The 18,655-nt window shown below is 39.1% G+C and overlaps 2 protein-coding genes across 2 annotated transcripts; one reads left to right on the top strand and one right to left on the bottom strand.

Annotated features, from left to right (window-relative positions):
* Positions 1-374: 374 nt before the first annotated feature.
* Positions 375-11,180, bottom strand: morn5 (MORN repeat containing 5). The gene is made up of 5 exons (XM_044175243.1): positions 10,965-11,180; positions 10,670-10,817; positions 8,825-8,936; positions 8,038-8,169; positions 375-776 (listed from the first exon to the last, which is right to left on the bottom strand). Exons 1-5 carry the CDS (start codon positions 11,009-11,011, stop codon positions 658-660), a joined length of 558 nt encoding a protein of 185 aa, XP_044031178.1. The 5' UTR covers positions 11,012-11,180; the 3' UTR covers positions 375-657.
* Positions 11,181-11,324: 144 nt separating this feature from the next.
* Positions 11,325-18,655, top strand: ndufa8 (NADH:ubiquinone oxidoreductase subunit A8). The gene is made up of 4 exons (XM_044175248.1): positions 11,325-11,519; positions 12,846-13,009; positions 16,845-17,010; positions 18,177-18,655. The coding sequence occupies exons 1-4, from the start codon at positions 11,469-11,471 to the stop codon at positions 18,312-18,314; spliced, it is 519 nt and encodes a 172-aa protein (XP_044031183.1). The 5' UTR covers positions 11,325-11,468; the 3' UTR covers positions 18,315-18,655.

The following is an 18,655-nucleotide window of genomic DNA, read 5'->3' as shown; positions in this document are numbered from 1 at the left end:
ATTTAGTATTAAATATGACTTTGATTATTGAACTTCTCACTGATGACCTACTGCAGCATGAAGCCTAAATATATATTATCTTATTTAATGGCATGTAGACTATGAATGTCATACTTCCATGTGAATATTATCTATATCTATGTATGCAGGAACACTCATTGTCAGGATCTGAATGTAAGAGATAGCCCAAAAATGTTCATATCTGGGATAAAAACTGCATCAACACTGTTGTAGTACCCACTAACCTTCTGTGTGAGACACCAAACAGAGTTGTTGTTTTTTTAAGGGACAATCTGTATTATACTTTTGACCCTGCGGAAAGTGATATTCAGAAATAGAATAACTCAAATAATAATAATCAAAATAACACACAGTACATTTAAAATGATCACAGTTTATTTAATCAAACTGAATAAAAGACTTGAATGTATACTGTGTTGCTTGTAAATTCTCAATCTTTACCTTTTAAAACCTCTCTAAAACACACACACACCACAACATAAAAAGATAAAATATAAACCTAAGGTTTTGCTTTTCATTCATTATGTCTTATACAGAGAAGTTAAATACAAGACAAAAAAATCAACATTTTTCCTATAGTTTTAATAGGCTATACATACGAATAAGATGCTAAAAAGATTAGTTTAAAAAAATGTATCACTTGATATTGCTGGTCTCTTCAGGTCTGGTAGCAACAGACTTTTCAGGATCAACATCAGCAACCTCCTCCCAAGCTTTCCGACAAGTCCGCACAATCCACTCATGTTCGCAGTCATCTGTTGGAAAGATTTAATTTGAAATTATTGATATTTTTTTTGTAAATAGGCCTAGTATTGGAAACAAAGTCTGGAGTGAAAGTAAATAGTTTTTCTAAACATTTGACCTATGATTAAATAAGAAAAAATTCAAACCGCAGATTAAAGGCTGCACAGCACGAAGCTGAAGGTTACTCGTTTTGTTAAACTCACTTAAAGCGTTCAAATCAAATCTCTAATAACCAGTAGCATGCATAATTAAACCACAGGTCATTTTGTGTGTGAGGCTGCAACAGTGAAGTGCCATTCAAGTCTCGGTAAATTTGTCAAATCAAGATAAGCCTGACAATTAGGAGAAAATAACTTCTCAGAGCCACTTCAGACACCAATAAATAATAACCCCCAAAAATGGACGCCAATTTTTTTTAAACCGAAATGACTGCCAGAGGAGCTGATAATAAACCAGTTTTTCATTGTTAAAACTGAAATGAGTAGCTAATTGCAGGGGAAGTGAGCTTTCTCTGGAGCGCCCGCAGCTGCATGCACTTGAGCAGCTCGCGGGCCTCACCCGCAGGTTCCACTGCACGCGGGGATCCATTGTACAGAGGAGCAGGTCTGCAGCTCTCGGACTGATTGTGTGTAATTGCCAGCCATGGGCGTCAACACTAACAGCCACTTCAAGTATAAAACACCCCCCCCTCCTTCTCTCTCCTTTCTACCTGTTCTGATCGGGAGTCAATTGAACATAGCTATCGGACACGCGGACAGCTGCCACGCAAACATTTTCTCCAGTCTTTGTGACACCATTTGTTAGTGAGAAACGTAATTATTGAAGCCTATACGTCGCTGCGGTCGTTTAGACTGACCTCAATTAGCCATAAACCGCAACCTGCCTTAATGATAATTAGATTGGGACATTTTCATACTTGCTGTAATTCTGCCCTCTTGAGATTGTATAGCAGCGTTTATCTCAGGGTTTAAGTCATATGTAATTGGTACAGGTGGCTGGTATATTTAGGCAATTTCCTGCAATCTGAGGACAACAGGACATTTTTGTGATTTACCAGTTTTTGTAAGTCAATACATTTAGCTTATCCACCTAATGATGCTTTTCATCATTTCTGTGGATTGGGATATTGCAGTTAGACTAATAAAAACAAATAAATAATAATAAAATCAGGAAAACTTTTACCTGTATCATCACCTTAATCTTCAGTGAAGTGCAGCACACTACACACACTTGCTTATTAAACAGTTTTTTGGTTGACATCCATCTCAACTGTAACAACCTGCATGGAAGGCCTTTTGTACAATGTGCACAGGAGAGAGAGATGTATGGAAGTGATAATGGCACCTTGTTAAAGTCTGTTTATCTTAATCCTTAAAATACACTCAGAGGGAAAAGTGTTTCCTTCCAGACTTCCAAGGGCTGTGACTTAACACACACAACACACACACACACACACACACACACACACACACACACACACACACACACACACACACACACACACACTGGCTTAATTAGCAAAAGTAAAAATCAGCTTTCTTGTATCATAGTGATTTGCATAAGAGATGATTGCATTCTGCTGGATTTGATGTTGAAATAGAAAGATAGTGCAGCATTCACAGAAACAGGAGAGCTATAACTCTGAACTTGGTCCACTGACGGTGACGAGGAGCTCAACTGTGGACTTATTCAGGGTCATGTGTGCTAATATGAGCACATTTTGTGGTTTCCAAGTGGAGGCACCACAGTGAAATCAAACTTACTTACTTAAATGTGAAAGCTCAAATAAACATTCAGATGTATATGTCGTCTGTCTCCAATTCACTGCAAACAGAGCAGTGCTTGGTTTTGTGTCTTGATGACATCACAGAAAAACAGCAGCGGTTTTCCGGTTTCTAGCTTTGAAAGAAAGATACTGATCTTTAAAACTATAAATCCATTTGTCACAGCTCCCAGGATTAACGTGTGAATCTTGTTATATGATGATATTTTTTTTTTGTCTCAAAGATGTATGAAAAATGAGAGTTTCAGGAAAGGCAGCGTGAGGATATGTTCCACTCCCCAGGGCCCCGGCTGATTTTATCTGTCTGTGAAACACCTCGACTGGACGGGGACAAAGGGAGGGGCCGCAGTTTGGTCACCCGAGGTGTTTTCCTTGGCAGTGGAATGTTTTCAGTGTGGAACTCGTTCTGTGCAGACTTTCAAAGGGAAGTGGTTATTCCAGAAACAGGAAAGTGCTACAAACAATATGGCAACACATGGGCCCTGCTGGAGCTGCTGCCGCCTGCTGCACCACTGCAGAGTGTTGCTGCCTGTTGCCAAGAGAGAATATACACAACTGACTGTGTGTTTGTGTGTGTGTGTTTGTTTGTTTGTAATAACAGAACATGCTCAATCAGTCAGTGGTGGAGATTTGATTGTGCAGATGTGGCCTATGTATCTTTCCCCTCGTTCTTTTTTTAATTGCAGTTTTATAGAGTAATGCAAATGTTTTACATTGTACCTTCAAACTGAAGTAACAATTTTCATCAGCAATGACAAATTAAGTCCAATTATAGGTCTCTGGAAGATTGGGGGAACGCGGATAAAAATAACCTTTTTGAGTTTGTTTATGTGATTTGTGTTTCAGATGTAGTCTGTAGTCTGTTGGCTTTATTTAAGCTGGGCTGGTTAACTATGACACAGTGAGGTGGCAGTAAGTGGAAGCACATGTTTGTTGTAATGATCTCATGTCACAATAAAAATGCAAATTAAAACAATTCTGAAAAACAATATCAGATAATTAAAATATATTATATAGCCCCAATTCATAACAGTATCTCATTGCACTTTTCCGATAGAGCAGGTCTAGACCGTACTCTTTATAATATTATTTACAGAGACCCAACAAATCCCACCATGAGCAAGCATTTGGCGACAGTGGCAAGGAAAAGCGTCCTTTAAGAGGCAGAAACCTTGGACAGAACCAGACTCAATGGTGGACGGCCATCCACCGCTGCTGTGTTAGGTTTTGGGAGAGGGGGGGGGCACAGGCTTCTGATGATGAGGATTTGCCATAAATAACTTGTTTACACAACACAAGTGTTTAGTGCGCCACATGAAAATAACCAACATCCAAGTTACCACTAGCTGCACAGGTTATCTTTAAAATGCCAGCTCCTTTACTATGCTACTATGCTACAAGCAGTGTGCAGTGCACTGACATGTTGTCTTATTCTTCTTTTTAGATTCCCTGGTTTACCCACCTAGTGAGAGATGAGTTGAAAAGAGGAAGAACTGCAGTGTAATACCTAATGACTAATTGCTGTGGTAGTGAAGTAGAGACTGGACGTTCATGAAGAAGGAAGAACATCAGCCAGAACCAAAGTCTGTGATCCCTGAATGTTCATCTTTCACCACCTGCAATCACTCATCACTGACACACACACACACACACACACACACACACACTCACACACACACACACACTGTACTGCCACACATACTCAGACATTCCTTTCTTTCCATCTTCTGTGTATCGCAGATTGCAGGAGGTGACTTTGTATCCAATGACCTGTCTGACTCCTCGCCTGACTACTTTCCAGTAGATGGTTAATAAAATCTGCTAAGAATCACTTAAGTCCATCATCCAAACCACTCACCAAAATATTGGTTTGGATGATGATGTGACTCCCTGCCTCTCAAAGGCTGTAAACCCTATGAGCAGCTACTTAAACTTGGAATTGTAGCTATGAAATAAAGCATGGTTCTGTAAGTGAATGGCATTTCTTTCCTTAAATTGAATCAGAAAACAAATTTAACAGACAATTTTCTCCTAAACAAGAAGACAGGAAACAACGACCAATGTCAGCAAGGAAGGCGCTTGTCATCATCTACCGGTTAAAAAGACTGCTCCCTTTTTTGTTGTAGAGTAAATTTGGTCAACGCCTAGTGACGACTCCGCTAATCCATGTAAATGCTTCTTGGTCCATGCCCTAAACCAATGAGTAGAGTGAAATGTGTGATGTGTTTTTGCAGGACTTGCTGAGTGGACCGTTTAGAATCGGACTCAGTCTCAGTCTATTCATGTACATTCGTTTCTAAAGTGCTGAGCAGGCCATTAAGAGGGTCAGCCATCCCATTATTGTTAGCATTGTTTGCATTACATTCATTTGGCAAACGCATTTATCCAAGCTGACTTGAATATGGGGAGCAGTTTGGGGTTCAGTGTCTTGCTCGAGGATACTCCGACATGCAGAACAAACCAGTGTTGAATTAATTGTACAAGGTGTAAAAACAGGATCAGTATAGTATCTCTATTGAGAATTAGTGTTTCAGGGATGTCGCAGGTTACTTTTGAACCCTCTGGATACATCTGTGATGGGAGGTTCCCACTTAAAAATCCCAACTGACACACTTACTCTCACAACCCTCCATTTCCACTATCATCTACATGTCTACATGGTGTACCAGTATTCTTGACATGTTCTTGACATACATGCAGGCGTAACGGCAGCTTCTTGATGACAAGAAATCGGTTCAACTCCAAAAATAATCTTTAACCTCTTGGGGAATATTAGCAACAGATCCTATTGTTTTGCTACTTGGCACTATGCCGAGAAGGACTGTTTGTCCAAGATAGCAACAGTAACTAAAGAGGGCAGGATTTTACAATAGGTCAGTTTTGGCCAGTAAGTAAAGTTTAGCCTGATATTTCCTAGCAGTGACGTTCATTTCAAGGGGGTAAAACTTGAATCATCTGCACTTTAAACCAGTTCCATACGCATCTTTTTTGCAACTTTTCTAGATGAGTCTTTGCCTTTACCGGCTCAGTTCTTCCTTGTCCTACATCCACCAGTTGTAACGGCTACATGGGGAGCTCCTTCCTCTTTCCTTGCTGCAGCAAACGTCCCCTCTGGGAGGGTGGGTCTTCCCTGTGTCCCATCATCCTCGCAGTCCTCATCCTGGGCGGAAGCCGTGAGGCAATAAATTCTGTCTTCACACACACTCTGACAAATGTGCCTTCACCTCCCAGGGTTGAAACTAAATCCATACAGGATACAGGAGCTTCTCAAGAATTGTATACCAAGACAAGAGGGGGAGCGCACATAGGCATAAGTAGTGTATGTGATATATAGCACAAGCCACTTATACACAACACATCCCTACACACACTTGCACATAAACACTGCTATAAAAGGCACACATCAATTAAATATTTCCTGTTAAACTCCATATTTACTTAAATCAAAACAGAGAGTCAGAGCATTGTTGGAAAGTGTTCAGTTCTTGTTTTTTATCTCCAAAAAAATCTTTCCTTCTCATGCTCTCTTGTTCTCTTCCTCTCTATCTCTCTCTCTCGCTGTCATTCCACTGATCAATACCAGAGCTATAATGATGATGAACAACCCGCATCAAGGAAAGAATCGCAAAACATATTTTTGTCTTCATACACATGCTGATGACATCTGGTGAGGATGTGGATCTTCTCCTCTGTTTCCTTCTGTCTCTACACATATGTAAATGAGATTTGTGTGCTTGTGGAACTAATCTGTATTATGTTGCAAGTAGCTCATCTGAATACAAATATTCTGCCCAAAAATACATTTCTACCTTAGGGAGCTTGTGAGTCATACCTTAACTTCTGCCAGGAATCACATCTTGACACATGCATTTGTAAGGTTAAAGAAAGACAATCGAATTCACATTCAAAATAAAACAGATTCAGCAAAGTTACAAGAGTCCTACAACATTCCCATGCATGCACGTGTGAATAAAGCTGGGTTTAGGTACTGTGCAGCATGTGTCCAAGAAAAATGGTAATGTCAAACACCTTTGATGCACAACAATAGAGCTGGACTAAACCTTAGTTAGCCAAAAGCAATGTATTCAGAAACTGAACTGAAACTAATTCACAACATCGTCTAGAGATGTAAAATCATGGGAGACATGACGAGCAGAGGATGTCAGAATTTGGGAATTCCTATCTGGACACCTGACAGACCGCATTCACTTCAAATCAGGAGTTTCAAAACCGGGCACTCGTTCAGTGGAAAAATGTGTCTTGAATTTTCCACTTTTGACAAATAAAAGAAAATGACTGCAATAGCCTATAGAAGCATGCTTATCAGATGACTTGCAGCAATAATCTTCCATCAGAGAATCTAGGGATAATCCATTTAACATCACTCCATAGGTTCATTCTTATCAAATCCTTCCCATATGGCCACACTGTATGCTTTCAGAGATTCAGTTATTATGAAAATGGGTGAAGACAAAGGGTCCTGCCTGAAGCAAATTCAATACAAGAGCTTTAGTATGTTTCAAAGTATTTTCAGTAAGGCTTTTTCTATGGTCTGTTCTCAGAAAAGTCAAGTTGTTGAAATGTAGACATACTTTTACATGGAGCTACTATCTTGTATGACTAGACAACAACAATGACTCCCTCAGTACTAATTTGGCTGATTGTATGGCTTTAAACTGTTGAATCTTATTGATGTAGTGAGCATTTCTTTCCAGGGATAATTCAGCTATTTCAAACAACAGTACTTCTGTACATAAGTACTTCTGATGATGAATGTCCAAACAAACAAACAAAACACTACATCTTCCGCTTTATCATAGAACTGTGTGCCTGTTCATCTCTATATATTTGCCACTTTAAGAGATCACCCAACCAAACCATTAGCTTGACCATAGGTGCACACTAACTAAAGCAGGCTCTGGAAACATAGGTTAAATCAATACAATAGCAACATGATTACTGGAATTTTGATCAATTATGCAAACAAGCAGCGCTGCTTTATTAAGTTACTATATAAATACATCACTGACAAGGTGCTTCATTGGACATAAAACTTGAAATGGAAATTTGTGTTAGCTCTTGACTTTCATCTTTCAAATTTTCCTTGGCACAACAGATTCCTGGATATTACCCAACTCTCAGTTGGAGCCAATTTACAGTCAAATTAGTGGAAAAATATGTGCATGAACTAGAGCAGCGAGAAAAGGAGGTAAGATTTTGATTATGATAGAGATGCTGTGAAAATGTCAGTTATCCTGCTTCATATCTGGATTGCGGACTGCAGCAAATAATACCTACTTTTGTTCACCTCACAATAAGTACATAGTTTGCAAAATATGTCCAGGTTGGAAGGTATCCATTATTTAGTAGCAAAGGATTATTATTATGAATCAAAGAACGGGGTTACAGGTACACATAGTCTATGGGCCAGTCATCTTTGGTGTCACAGGGCTTCAACAGTGAAAATAACAGGATATTTTCTGTCTCACCTGCATTCCTGAGGAATCTGCCAGTGTAGGAAGTGACAACTCTGGCATTGGGGTCATAGAAACCATCTCCACAATCGTAACATCCATCAGGAATGATGCGTGGCGGATGCAGATCAGTTAGCTGAGATTCTCCTGTTTGAACAAAACAGTTGTTTTGTATTGAACGGCAATCTTCATGTGGTTTATAAATACTAACACAAGTCATTATTATCAGCTGGAGGAGTGCCTCAGTGAAGAATATTTTGTGTTCAAATCTCAGCCCTTTTCTAATGGCTTTCACCTTATGTTGCTCATATATGTAAAGTGGTGTGTATTTTAATTATTTGTCAGGCCAGTGATGGACATAGACCTTGACTCATTAAGTAATAATTCAGTAATACTGAATGATCTCATTAGCCTCTAAAATCTGGAACATGGACTGAAATAAAAGGAGCTGTCCAAGCTTAACTAAAACAAATATCAAGCCAACTTAGTTATCCTGCTTTCTGAGACATTCAGCATTCAGTACAACAATACAGAGAAGTGAATTTATGACCACACTAAGCAGGTTTTTTTATTTTTTGTTTATTTGGTCTGTAGAACGTATGCTTGTCAAGCTTCGGGTGTTATTCTCTAACTCACATTTGTTCCCAATCTGAATTTATTAACAGTATTTTCATTCTAGCCAAAGTTCATTATGTTTTCAAGCTAAATTATGTGAGTGCGTTTGTTTGGGAGTGGGATAGAGAAGAAACCATTGTCATCTGATGGAATGAGGGAATACATGAGCAAATAAATGAATTCCAACCTGCAGGTCTGAGTCCATTGCACCTCTCACTGTAGAAGCGCCTGTCGTAACCATCACAGTAGTCCCAGTCCTTCTCCTGGTACTGCAGACCATCAGCAAAGGTGAATGACCCCTTGTGAGGAAGCACAATGATGAAATTATCCTCATTCTTCAGTCAAAAATTTAATTGGTCAATTACCAAAAATTTAAAAGAAAACACAGTTTTCCACTTACCTCTAGTGGTGTCTGGCCATGCAGATAGTTTCCATTTTAAACTTTAATTGAATTTGAAAAACTGAACATCGGGAACAATGTTTCTGAAGATGATCCACAGACCTCTCTGTTGACAGTTTTCTTTGGGGCTATTTCTTAGGAAGAAAGTAGTTCTGGTGAAAGCAAGGTCTGGGGGTTATCCTATGTTCCCCAGACATGGTTTCTGGAAAGATAAGTTGCTGTTGAGGTTTTCAAATGTCACTTTTCAGTGCTTTAACCATGAAAGAATTTAAAATTTCTTCCATTTCTTTTGCATAGATATATACCACTAGGGGAAAGTGGAAAAATATGTCTTTTGTTATTTTGGGTGAACTGACACAATGTGTGTGTGTGTGCATGTTTTTCTGAGGAATGATACAACTGTTACTGGGAATGAAAAATAAACATACATTGTTCAGTAATTTTGCTAAATTTGGACGCATAACATTTTCACTTCAATGTCAACAATATAATTTGCAATCACGAAAGTGGCATTAATTCAGATTTAATGACATGTTGATTTTTGAGGAGTGCATATTTGGTGGGAGATCAAATACAAATCCAACCCATGATAAAGGGGTGGATTTGTAATTTTGACTGGTTACAACTGGTGTGATAACATATGCTAGATTTAGCCTTGTCTTATCTATAGACCTTTTTTCACAGCAGATAAAGACTGGTCATTACAGATTTAACTAATAACATTAACGATGCTTCAGCTCCACTAAAGTGTCCCATAAACCCACATCAGTGAGCCAGCATGTGCAGTACAGGGGTCCTGTAACACCGATGGAATGCAGCCTTGATTAATGTTATTAATTACACCTGTGCTTTTCCTGCCATAACATGTCAAAATATAAATCTCTGCAGTAAAAATGTTCTGTTAACCTGCACCAGACATAATTAGAGGTTACTGTTAATTTCATGTTTGTTGTTGTTGTCCCTTTAATTTCATACCACTTTTTGATAAAGTAAATATAGTTGCAGTGACATTTACACTTCAACCACAAGATTTCTAGTAAAACATACTAGAATTTTAGAGTTTCTTACACATTAACATACACAGTAGATCTCAACCTTTTCAGATCATGACCCTTTAAAATGCTTATCCATAGAAAAATGGGTCCAAGATCCTTAACCCCTAGGCTGAGAAGTATTGTTTGAAGGAAGAGGTGCAAGTTCCAGAATGAACTATAAGCTACCAGATATTATTTCCAGAGTTTGAATTTCTGAGTTTATTGGATGGTTTAGGTCTGCTTTGAATGGAAGTAGGTTTTCTTGGGCTGGCATGGATGCAGGTGCAGGGTAGACTGGGCCAAGGTCTAGTCACGGTTTAGAGCTTCTATCATTTCAAATGAACCGCAACTGAAATGATGATAATAATTGGAGTGATTGCTGATGTGGTAAAAGCCCATGAAAGATTGCATCAGAGCAGGAGAGACTGTTGCTTCATGCAGGGTAAAAGGAGAGAAACCTAATAACTACAACAATAATGGTGAGTGATTGCTAAAAGGGACCAGATGTAACATCAGCTATAACCAATGTGAAACACAGAATCATGCATGTGGATGCATATATTCTGACATGCATGCAGGGACACACACAACTCCTCACCTGTTTAGCTATGCCGTTTTCCCAGGTGGCCTCATATTTACTTCCATTCGGAAAGTGTAGCACTCCTTTGCCCTGGAACATCCCATCTTTCATCTCTCCCAGATACTTGGTCTCTGTGGGAAAGGTGTACTCTCCTTTTCCATCCATCCTGAGGGAGAGAAGAAATGGTCACACAGTGCTTTGTCAACTTTTTCTCTTCATAGAGTAGCGAACTTGAATCAACAGTGTGATTTGATTAATTTGGTTGTGTATGTCCTGTGGTCTTCAGGGTTATGAAACAGACATATTCATTTACCTGCCATTTTTTGTATGTCCTTTGTAACTGTTTCCGATGAGCTCCATTAATACATTGACTAGCTAACGCAGTTTTTTCTCAAGATAAACAAACAAGCTTACAAACCATGGCATCGACTGGGCACAACTACCGTTACCATGGCAACGCATCAACAGAAAACCAAAGCGAGAGGCTACAGCTTAAACTGTTTAGCATGAAGAACGATGGGTCGTCTGTCACAGTTTTGTCATTTTAACAATTTCGAAATGAAACTTAACGAAAACAAATAAGTTCATCAAACTTCTCTTTTACAGCTCCCTAAGTGCGCATGCGGCAGCCGCTCCGCTGGTCTCGCTCTCGAATGCGTCATCAGAACGCGCCTCTCAGCTGACAGCAGCAGCAGTAAACCAAACTGACCTTCTTCGCGGCCTCGTCGCTCGTCCTGGAGCCAGACGAGGACCTTGAATGTTTTTCAGCAGCGGTATTTGATTTTCTGCGTTTGTTTTATTGTACAGAGACAAAGCCATGCCCACAACGCTGGAGGTTCCCTCACTGCAGGAGCTTAAAGTGGAAGAGGTGAGCAGCGGTTATTGTTTAGCTTGAATGAAAATCATAGTAAGACAGAACATGCTAGCTAGCTAGCTAGCTAACGCTAGCTGCTGTATGGTTCAAGTTATGCTCAGTAGCTTATAACTTTTACCACTGGCGTTACCTGCCGTCACAGTGGTGAAAGTCAGTTAGCGAATATTTCTGAATGCAATTGAAGCTGGTGAATATACTGGCATCTTTATGATATCCACCGTGGCAACCATAACTTATATAGCGTTAGAGAATCACAATATGCAGGAACTCTTTGGCTGTTAACCATCGTTAACGTTGTTTCGCACTCTTCATATTCCGCATTACCTCTTCAATTTACCCCTGTTGTGTCAGTAACTTAACAATGACTGCCCAAACAGATATCTGGCCGGTTTATGTCAGCAGCAGTCATATTTGGCACATTGAACTTGTCCTTGGAAGTCAGGTGTTAGCTGGCAGCAGCTTGTGTCTTTCAAACACAAATATGGGAGAATCAAGGATCTAATAAATGTATTATAATATATTTTTTAGAATTACAATGTAATGCAAATGCCTTTACCTCCCCACTACAAACCTCATACTGTTGTGCTATTTTGTATTTAATGTAGAACTGGTTGTTGTATTGCCAAATACCTCACAAATAGTTTTTACTTTACTAAGAATTATAGATAGTTAAGTTTTATGAAATAAACTTTTAAGTATTCACACATTCACACATATTATACAATATTGATTATTGTGTGTGAGAATTGACTATTTGCTTTACAGTATGAATTTTGTAAAACATTTCCATCAATTCGGTGGTGAAAGGACCATTAGAGAGCAACGCAGTCCATGCACCTGGCAACACCCCTGTTGTTTAAAGAGATGCTGGACAGAAAAATAAATGTTTGCCCTTCAAGAAATAGCTCAGAGCTCATAACTGCCTCTTAAATCACAAAGTCCATTTTTCATTGTTGTTTTTTATTTTTATATACAAGTTTAGTAAACAATATGTATACTATAAACACGTAGGCTAAATACAACAATTTGGGAGCATTTGAAGGTGTACTTTTCACTACTGGAGCCAGCCTAGCAGTTTTAGCCACTCCCATTCTGTTTCTGCACTGGATGAATATTAAATTGATCCACAATCTTCGATCAAACGCATTCTTTCGGTCCTTTTAATGGGGTCACAAATATTAACTAGTGTTAGGTTACACAAAAATAATCCTGTACCTCAAAAAGTTAAATTATGTCTTAGTGTATCTATTATTTGGCAAATTAATAATAATTTTTACTTAGTCTCATTGTTTTCCATTGTCTGTCCCTGTTACTGTCCAGATCAATGTATCATCTGCAGTGCTGAAAGCTGCTGCCCACCATTATGGCTCCCAGTGTGACAAACCCAACAAGGAGTTCATGCTCTGCCGCTGGGAGGAGAAGGACCCCAGAAAGTGTCTAGAAGAAGGGAGGAAAGTCAACGAGTGTGCACTCAACTTTTTCAGGTAACTCACACCCAGGGTTTTCAACCTTTTCAGTGCCAAATACTGCTGGTATACATAGACACAATGTCATCTAAGAAGGTTTCAGTACAAAAATGAATTAATTCATCAGACATGTAAGTAACAGTGAATAGATTAGAAACCTAGTGATTAGCCAGAACATATAAACTTTTGGAGATGAAGGCTGCCACAGTGGTGTCATCTGCAAAACTGAACAGGGTGCTTGTGGTCAGCGAGTGATTGAAGATGTGGCTGAATTTTGGAGCCAGCTGGAGTGTGCAGAGTTTGAGAGTCCATATGAAACCCTGGTCAAAAGAGGTTTGCGGTCAAGAGTTTTTGCATCTTTTCTTCTGTGATGGACGTGTGGGTAGAAAATGTTCTAAGGTCACACATACTGCTGTTGGACAGTTGTTCTTTCCAGGGGTTACATTTGTTAAGTTTACACAGAAAGACGATTTCAGAGTTGGGATGTCTGGTTTCCTATTCTGTAACTTGATAATACTTGTTAATAAGCTTTCCATTCCATTGGCTTTCTGCGGAAGTGGGATGTTGATGCCAGTCTTTCCTGGCCAAGTAGAATGATTTGCAATTTACCACTGGTGATGCAAGGGTAGGAGAGAAAAAGGTGGCGATAATTACACCACCTGGGATGGAGGTGAGCGACGAGATTTTACACAAAAAGAAGAGTGAGGTTTTAGATAACTTATTTAATTCTGGTCCAAACCAAGGACAGATGTTTATAACACATTAGTCCTCCATGAATTTCCATGCACTGTTTCTACTGAGTGCACTGAACCTTATGTGGTGAGAATTTGCTGCAAAATTTGATGTCTTCTGATTTTCTTATTGTCTACAAGATATTTAAGAAATTCTGGGTGAAAATTGTGTATATGGTGTCCTTAATATTCCAAAGTGTATGTTAATGGAGGGAAAGATGAGTGATTAATTTGCAGACAACTTTTTGTGAATGTCAACACAAGAAGAAAGCTCCAAAATACATAGAAAAAAAGACAAATAAAATTAAGGTAATGGCATTTTTCACACAATAACACAACAATAAAATCCTGGACAGTGGGATATGCTATAGAACGAAATTCATTACATTTACAGAGGGGGTCAGGAAAGTGTATAGAAGTGTGAGGGTATGTAGGTAAAGGACATCTCTTTGCACTTACTATGGTAAGTAAAATGAAGCATAATCATGCGATGACAAAACTGGAATTTTTAGAAAGCAAAAATACCCACAGCAGATATTTGGTCAAACTTACAATGACTTTAACTTTCCTGGGATGTTGCCAAATGTCTCAAAAGTTATTTTCCATTGTGTAAGTGTACTTTATCAGAGTACAAATCTTACAGCTGTCTGTATTTCGAGTCAGTATTTATTCCCACAAAGCTTTTTATTTTATTATCTTCACTTAACTTTATATTCCTTTTCATTTCATATTCATATTTTCTGTAATTTGTTGGCTATTGAATAAGAGTCAGTGTCTTCTCCAAATTCTCTATAAATGCTTGTTATCTTGAAATAAATAAAAATAAATCATCAACTAGTGGTGACTAAAGTATGATGTAGAGAACACCTTTTATGTCATTTTCTGTGCTACTTAAAAAAAAAACAATGACCAGTAGAAAAAGGGTTATTCATTTTAAAACATGAATAAGAACAGAGTTTATTGTGTCTATAAAACTGCCCTTGGGGGCTATTTGAGGAAGTGGTCTGGGGTTTTTCACTCTAAACTGCTGTGTCTGTGTTTACTGAAAGTTTTAGACTGAGCTTTGGTTATGCCCTGATGCCCATGCAGTAACTAAAGTGCTTTTGTGTGTGTCTCAAACAGATTGTGTTTCTGGTTCTCAGATAAACATATGACCTCTAATTCTAAAGTCGAAACAAACAACCGACACTCTGACCCCAAAGATAAACTGAGAGTTACTGTGAAAGAGCAATGCCTGTAATTATTTTAATGAGGAAAGATTTGAAAAAAGCTGTAATTGCACCCTGGATCTGGTTTGATTCTTAGGTGCTTCTGGCAACTGCCAGACACCTTCAGGAGCACTTCATTCACATGATCAGTTCAGATAGTTTATATTATGCAAACCTCCGAATTAGTGCTGATAAATCCTATTTTCATCGTGATACGACCATGCACGATAAACACATTGCAAAAGACTGCCTGAAACGCGATGAATAAGAAAAATCATTTCATTTAGGGATGGGTACGGAAACCCGGTATTAAACGGGCCCCCAGGCTAAAGACCATATGCTGCAGCCTCTGCCCTGCTCTCTCTGTCGGCACAGCCACGGTGGAGACAGTGAAGTGAAGATAACTCAAAGATTATTCAAGTTGAGGACAACTACACTCATTACTGTAAGCGCAATAAAACCATCGTGAGTAAAAAGCCAATACACCTGTTCAACAAGCGTAAACATGTAGAAAGCGATATTTTAATCTGCTCTGTCTGCCATCTCTCATGTTTTACACAAGCACAGCGCGCTAGCTTGGCTAATAGCAAATTGTTACAAACAAGCTAAAACAAAGTCCTCTGTATGTAGTCTAACTGTTAATCTTAGTTTGCCATGTACCTTTTAAAATCGGCAAATTCTTGTAAACTTCCTGCTGGCTGAGACAAACCAGCCCCTCCTCCTTCTACCAGCGGTAGGTGAATCACAGCAGCAGCAGAGGGAGGAGCACAGATGACAGGAGGAAGGACTCATACTGACTGATGTCTGTGTTCTTCATTCTTTCTTCACTCTGTATTTTATGTTATATGATTATTATATTATATGATTTATTTTATTGACATTTTAGATTTGTTTCCAGTGAGATATTATTGAATTTATATAGTGACTTTTCTGTAGTAAACTTTACAGTTGCTGCTCTAGAAACAACATTTAGTTATATTTAAAATGTTCAGTTCTAATCCTGTTCTGAATTTAAAGACAACCAGGTTGACATAGTAACTGTATAGCTAATATGCACGCTTCAATATTTGTTTATTTATTGCAAGTCATATTGTCATCGCAATATTGAACTAAATTATAGCACAACGCAGATTTTCCTCATATCGTGCAGGCCTACTCAGAATAAGCTTGTGCTGACTGGCAATCGGATCCTATATCGACAGTTGACGATTTTCCTACACCGATATTAAATTGATTTGAACTAACTTAGGCTGCTATCAGAACTAAGATGTTATAAAAAAAAATCATCTCTAGAATCTGCATCCTACTGTTTCTGGTGGGGGTCTGGGCGTGTTTTGTCCTTTAGAACGTAACAGCTGTGAAACAGTCAGAAAATAACTTTTTATTTCTCAATGGCTTTCTCGCTACCGGCGCTCCCTCTCCTTGTTCATTCTCCAGGTCGCTTGACCACCGCTGAACACAAATGAACACAAACCAAAGGAAGCTTCTTGGTATCGCTATTTTTTCAGCATAGACTGCAAGCCAGACATCGAAGCTGAGTACACGAAATACACTAAGCAAGGACACAACTTGGAGAGTATCATAGTTTGGTCCATGAACTCTGCCTGGATAGCGCCTGGTTTCAGTGATATTTCAGGCTGAAGTTTGACTGGTGGCCAGATTGGCCGGGTTGCGTTTCTCCAAAAGTTTATTCTGTTTCAACTTTTCCACTGCAGATCAGATTTTTTTTTACCCAATTTTTAGATATTGGTTTTGTTCCATAGTTTTGTTCCTGAGTCACTATATCTCTATAAACACATATTTTTGAGGCAAAGGGTTCCAACTCATGCATGGCAACAGTTTTCTGGACTATTTTAATATTACTCTTGCATATTTGATTCTGATTCAAATCTCTGTTTGTACTGTTCCTTGTAGGCAAATCAAGGGAAACTGTGCCGAGTCCTTCACAGAGTACTGGACCTGTCTGGATTATTCGAACTTGGGGGAACTGCGCCATTGCCGTAAGCAGCAGCAAACCTTCGACAACTGCGTCCTTGATAAGCTGGGGTGGGAGAGACCTGAGCTGGGAGACCTGTCTAAGGTGAGACTTGTGAGGGATTGAATGTGCATTCACAGTGTGAGCAGCTCGGTTGATGGGCTCTATTCTTGTGGATTGTGGGCTGTGTAAAAGGCTCTGATTGCATCTGTGTAGTAGTCTCTCATTCAGTTACAGTTTTGAGCAGGCAAATCATGTATTTTATGTTGCTATGCTTTTCATAAAATTGCCATTTTTAAGGGGATTGCATAACTCGCTGGCAAGCACTAATTAGGTAGCAGCAATCAAAACAAGACAAAAAAACTTATTTTCACAATAGCTTTTTTGGACATTTATTTCTGTAGTCTTTGAAAAGACACTTGCACAAACCTGTGAGTCTTTGAATGTCTGTAATCAACTTTCTCGCCATTTTGCACTTGCCCCAGCAGAGCTGCTGTTCATGGAATCAAATCAGATGAGCAGGGAAACAAAAGAACAGAAATCTGACTTCAGATTACTATGAAAAATGTGCAGGTTGACAGTCCACACACTGGCTGAGTTTCTCTGTTTACTTAGCTGTATAACAAACGAAAATGCTTTACTTCTGTGAGATGGTGGGAGTAAACTAAATTTGGAAGGAGGTTGAAAGGAAAAGAGAGTTGACCATTCAAGCTGGGAGATATCCAGTCATGGAGAAAGACAAGAGCATGTGAGGGAAAGAGTAAAGGAAAGACAGACCTGACCCAGAAGTCATATAGAAAGTGCAAAGAAAAAGAAGGAAGCAGGGGAGAGGATGTAAATCATGATGTAAGGAAAGAGCTGACAGAGGTAGAGGAGAATGGAGGAAATAGAAAAGGTTTCAGCAGTTCAGGGCATAGGAGGAATGTCAACCCATGTGCATAAACCTCTGTGGTGCATGGTTTAAAGAGTATGCAGGGTTTCATCCAAGAAAGGTGTTTTTGATTAGATAATTTATTAGTTTTTATGCCCTGCTCTACAATAGAAAAGGTCTGCTTTTAGTCAGATATTGGCACAATATACATGTTGCACAATTCCCTAACATATAAGGTATTTGTTGTGTTTAAAGTCAGTTGCATTAATTACAATTTCACAAAAAATCAAGCCCTTTTAAAACATTGTCCATGTCCACCAAAACGTCCTTGTAGGACACAGTGTATTTTCACTGTGTATGTCTGACAAGTCATGGCGTGCATGTTCCTTTTCTTTCGTAGGTGACCAAAGTGTCGACCTCGCGGCCCCTCCCTGAGAACCCCTACCATTCTAGACCACGTCCTGAGCCCAATCCAGCCATCGAGGGTAAACTGGAGCCTTCCAAACATGGCAGCAAGTTATTCTTCTGGAACTGGTGAGGCAGTTCCAGAAAGTCAGTCACCTTCCAAAGTCATGGGCTTTGTCCAAAAACAGCTACTTGTGGCCATTGATACAGCAATGATACTTCAAAAGGTTTAAATTTCTGCAGGTGCAGACATGAGCATTAAGGATGCTGGGTTTGGCACCTTTATCTGTGTAAGGTCTGAGGGTTGGTTTTGGACATGGCTCATGTCTCCTCAAGGAAGGAAGGAAGGAAGGATGAATGGTTGTGTGAACATTAACCCATACAGCTTTCCTGACCCCCTCTGTAAATTTAATGAGTGAACAAATGCAACATGCTGTTATTGTTGTTGTCAAATAATAAAGAGATAAATTATAA

The sequence above is a fragment of the Siniperca chuatsi genome, linkage group LG18 (genome assembly GCF_020085105.1).
Source record: "Siniperca chuatsi isolate FFG_IHB_CAS linkage group LG18, ASM2008510v1, whole genome shotgun sequence".
Lineage (NCBI taxonomy): Eukaryota > Metazoa > Chordata > Actinopteri > Centrarchiformes > Sinipercidae > Siniperca > Siniperca chuatsi.
This window is presented reverse-complemented; position numbering and strand designations above follow the sequence as displayed.

Excerpts from the sequence above, each read along its gene's own strand:
- ndufa8 (XM_044175248.1), top strand. The coding sequence starts at position 11,469 with ATGCCCACAACGCTGGAGGTTCCCTCACTGCAGGAGCTTAAAGTGGAA. Across the intron at positions 13,010-16,844 it reads TGTGCACTCAACTTTTTCAG|GCAAATCAAGGGAAACTGTG; the intron begins GTAACTCACACC and ends TGTTCCTTGTAG. Across the intron at positions 17,011-18,176 it reads AGCTGGGAGACCTGTCTAAG|GTGACCAAAGTGTCGACCTC; the intron begins GTGAGACTTGTG and ends TTTCTTTCGTAG.
- morn5 (XM_044175243.1), bottom strand. The coding sequence starts at position 11,011 with ATGGAGCTCATCGGAAACAGTTACAAAGGACATACAAAAAATGGCAG. Across the intron at positions 10,818-10,964 it reads GGACATACAAAAAATGGCAG|GATGGATGGAAAAGGAGAGT; the intron begins GTAAATGAATAT and ends TCTCTCCCTCAG. Across the intron at positions 8,937-10,669 it reads AAAACGGCATAGCTAAACAG|GGGTCATTCACCTTTGCTGA; the intron begins GTGAGGAGTTGT and ends CTTCCTCACAAG.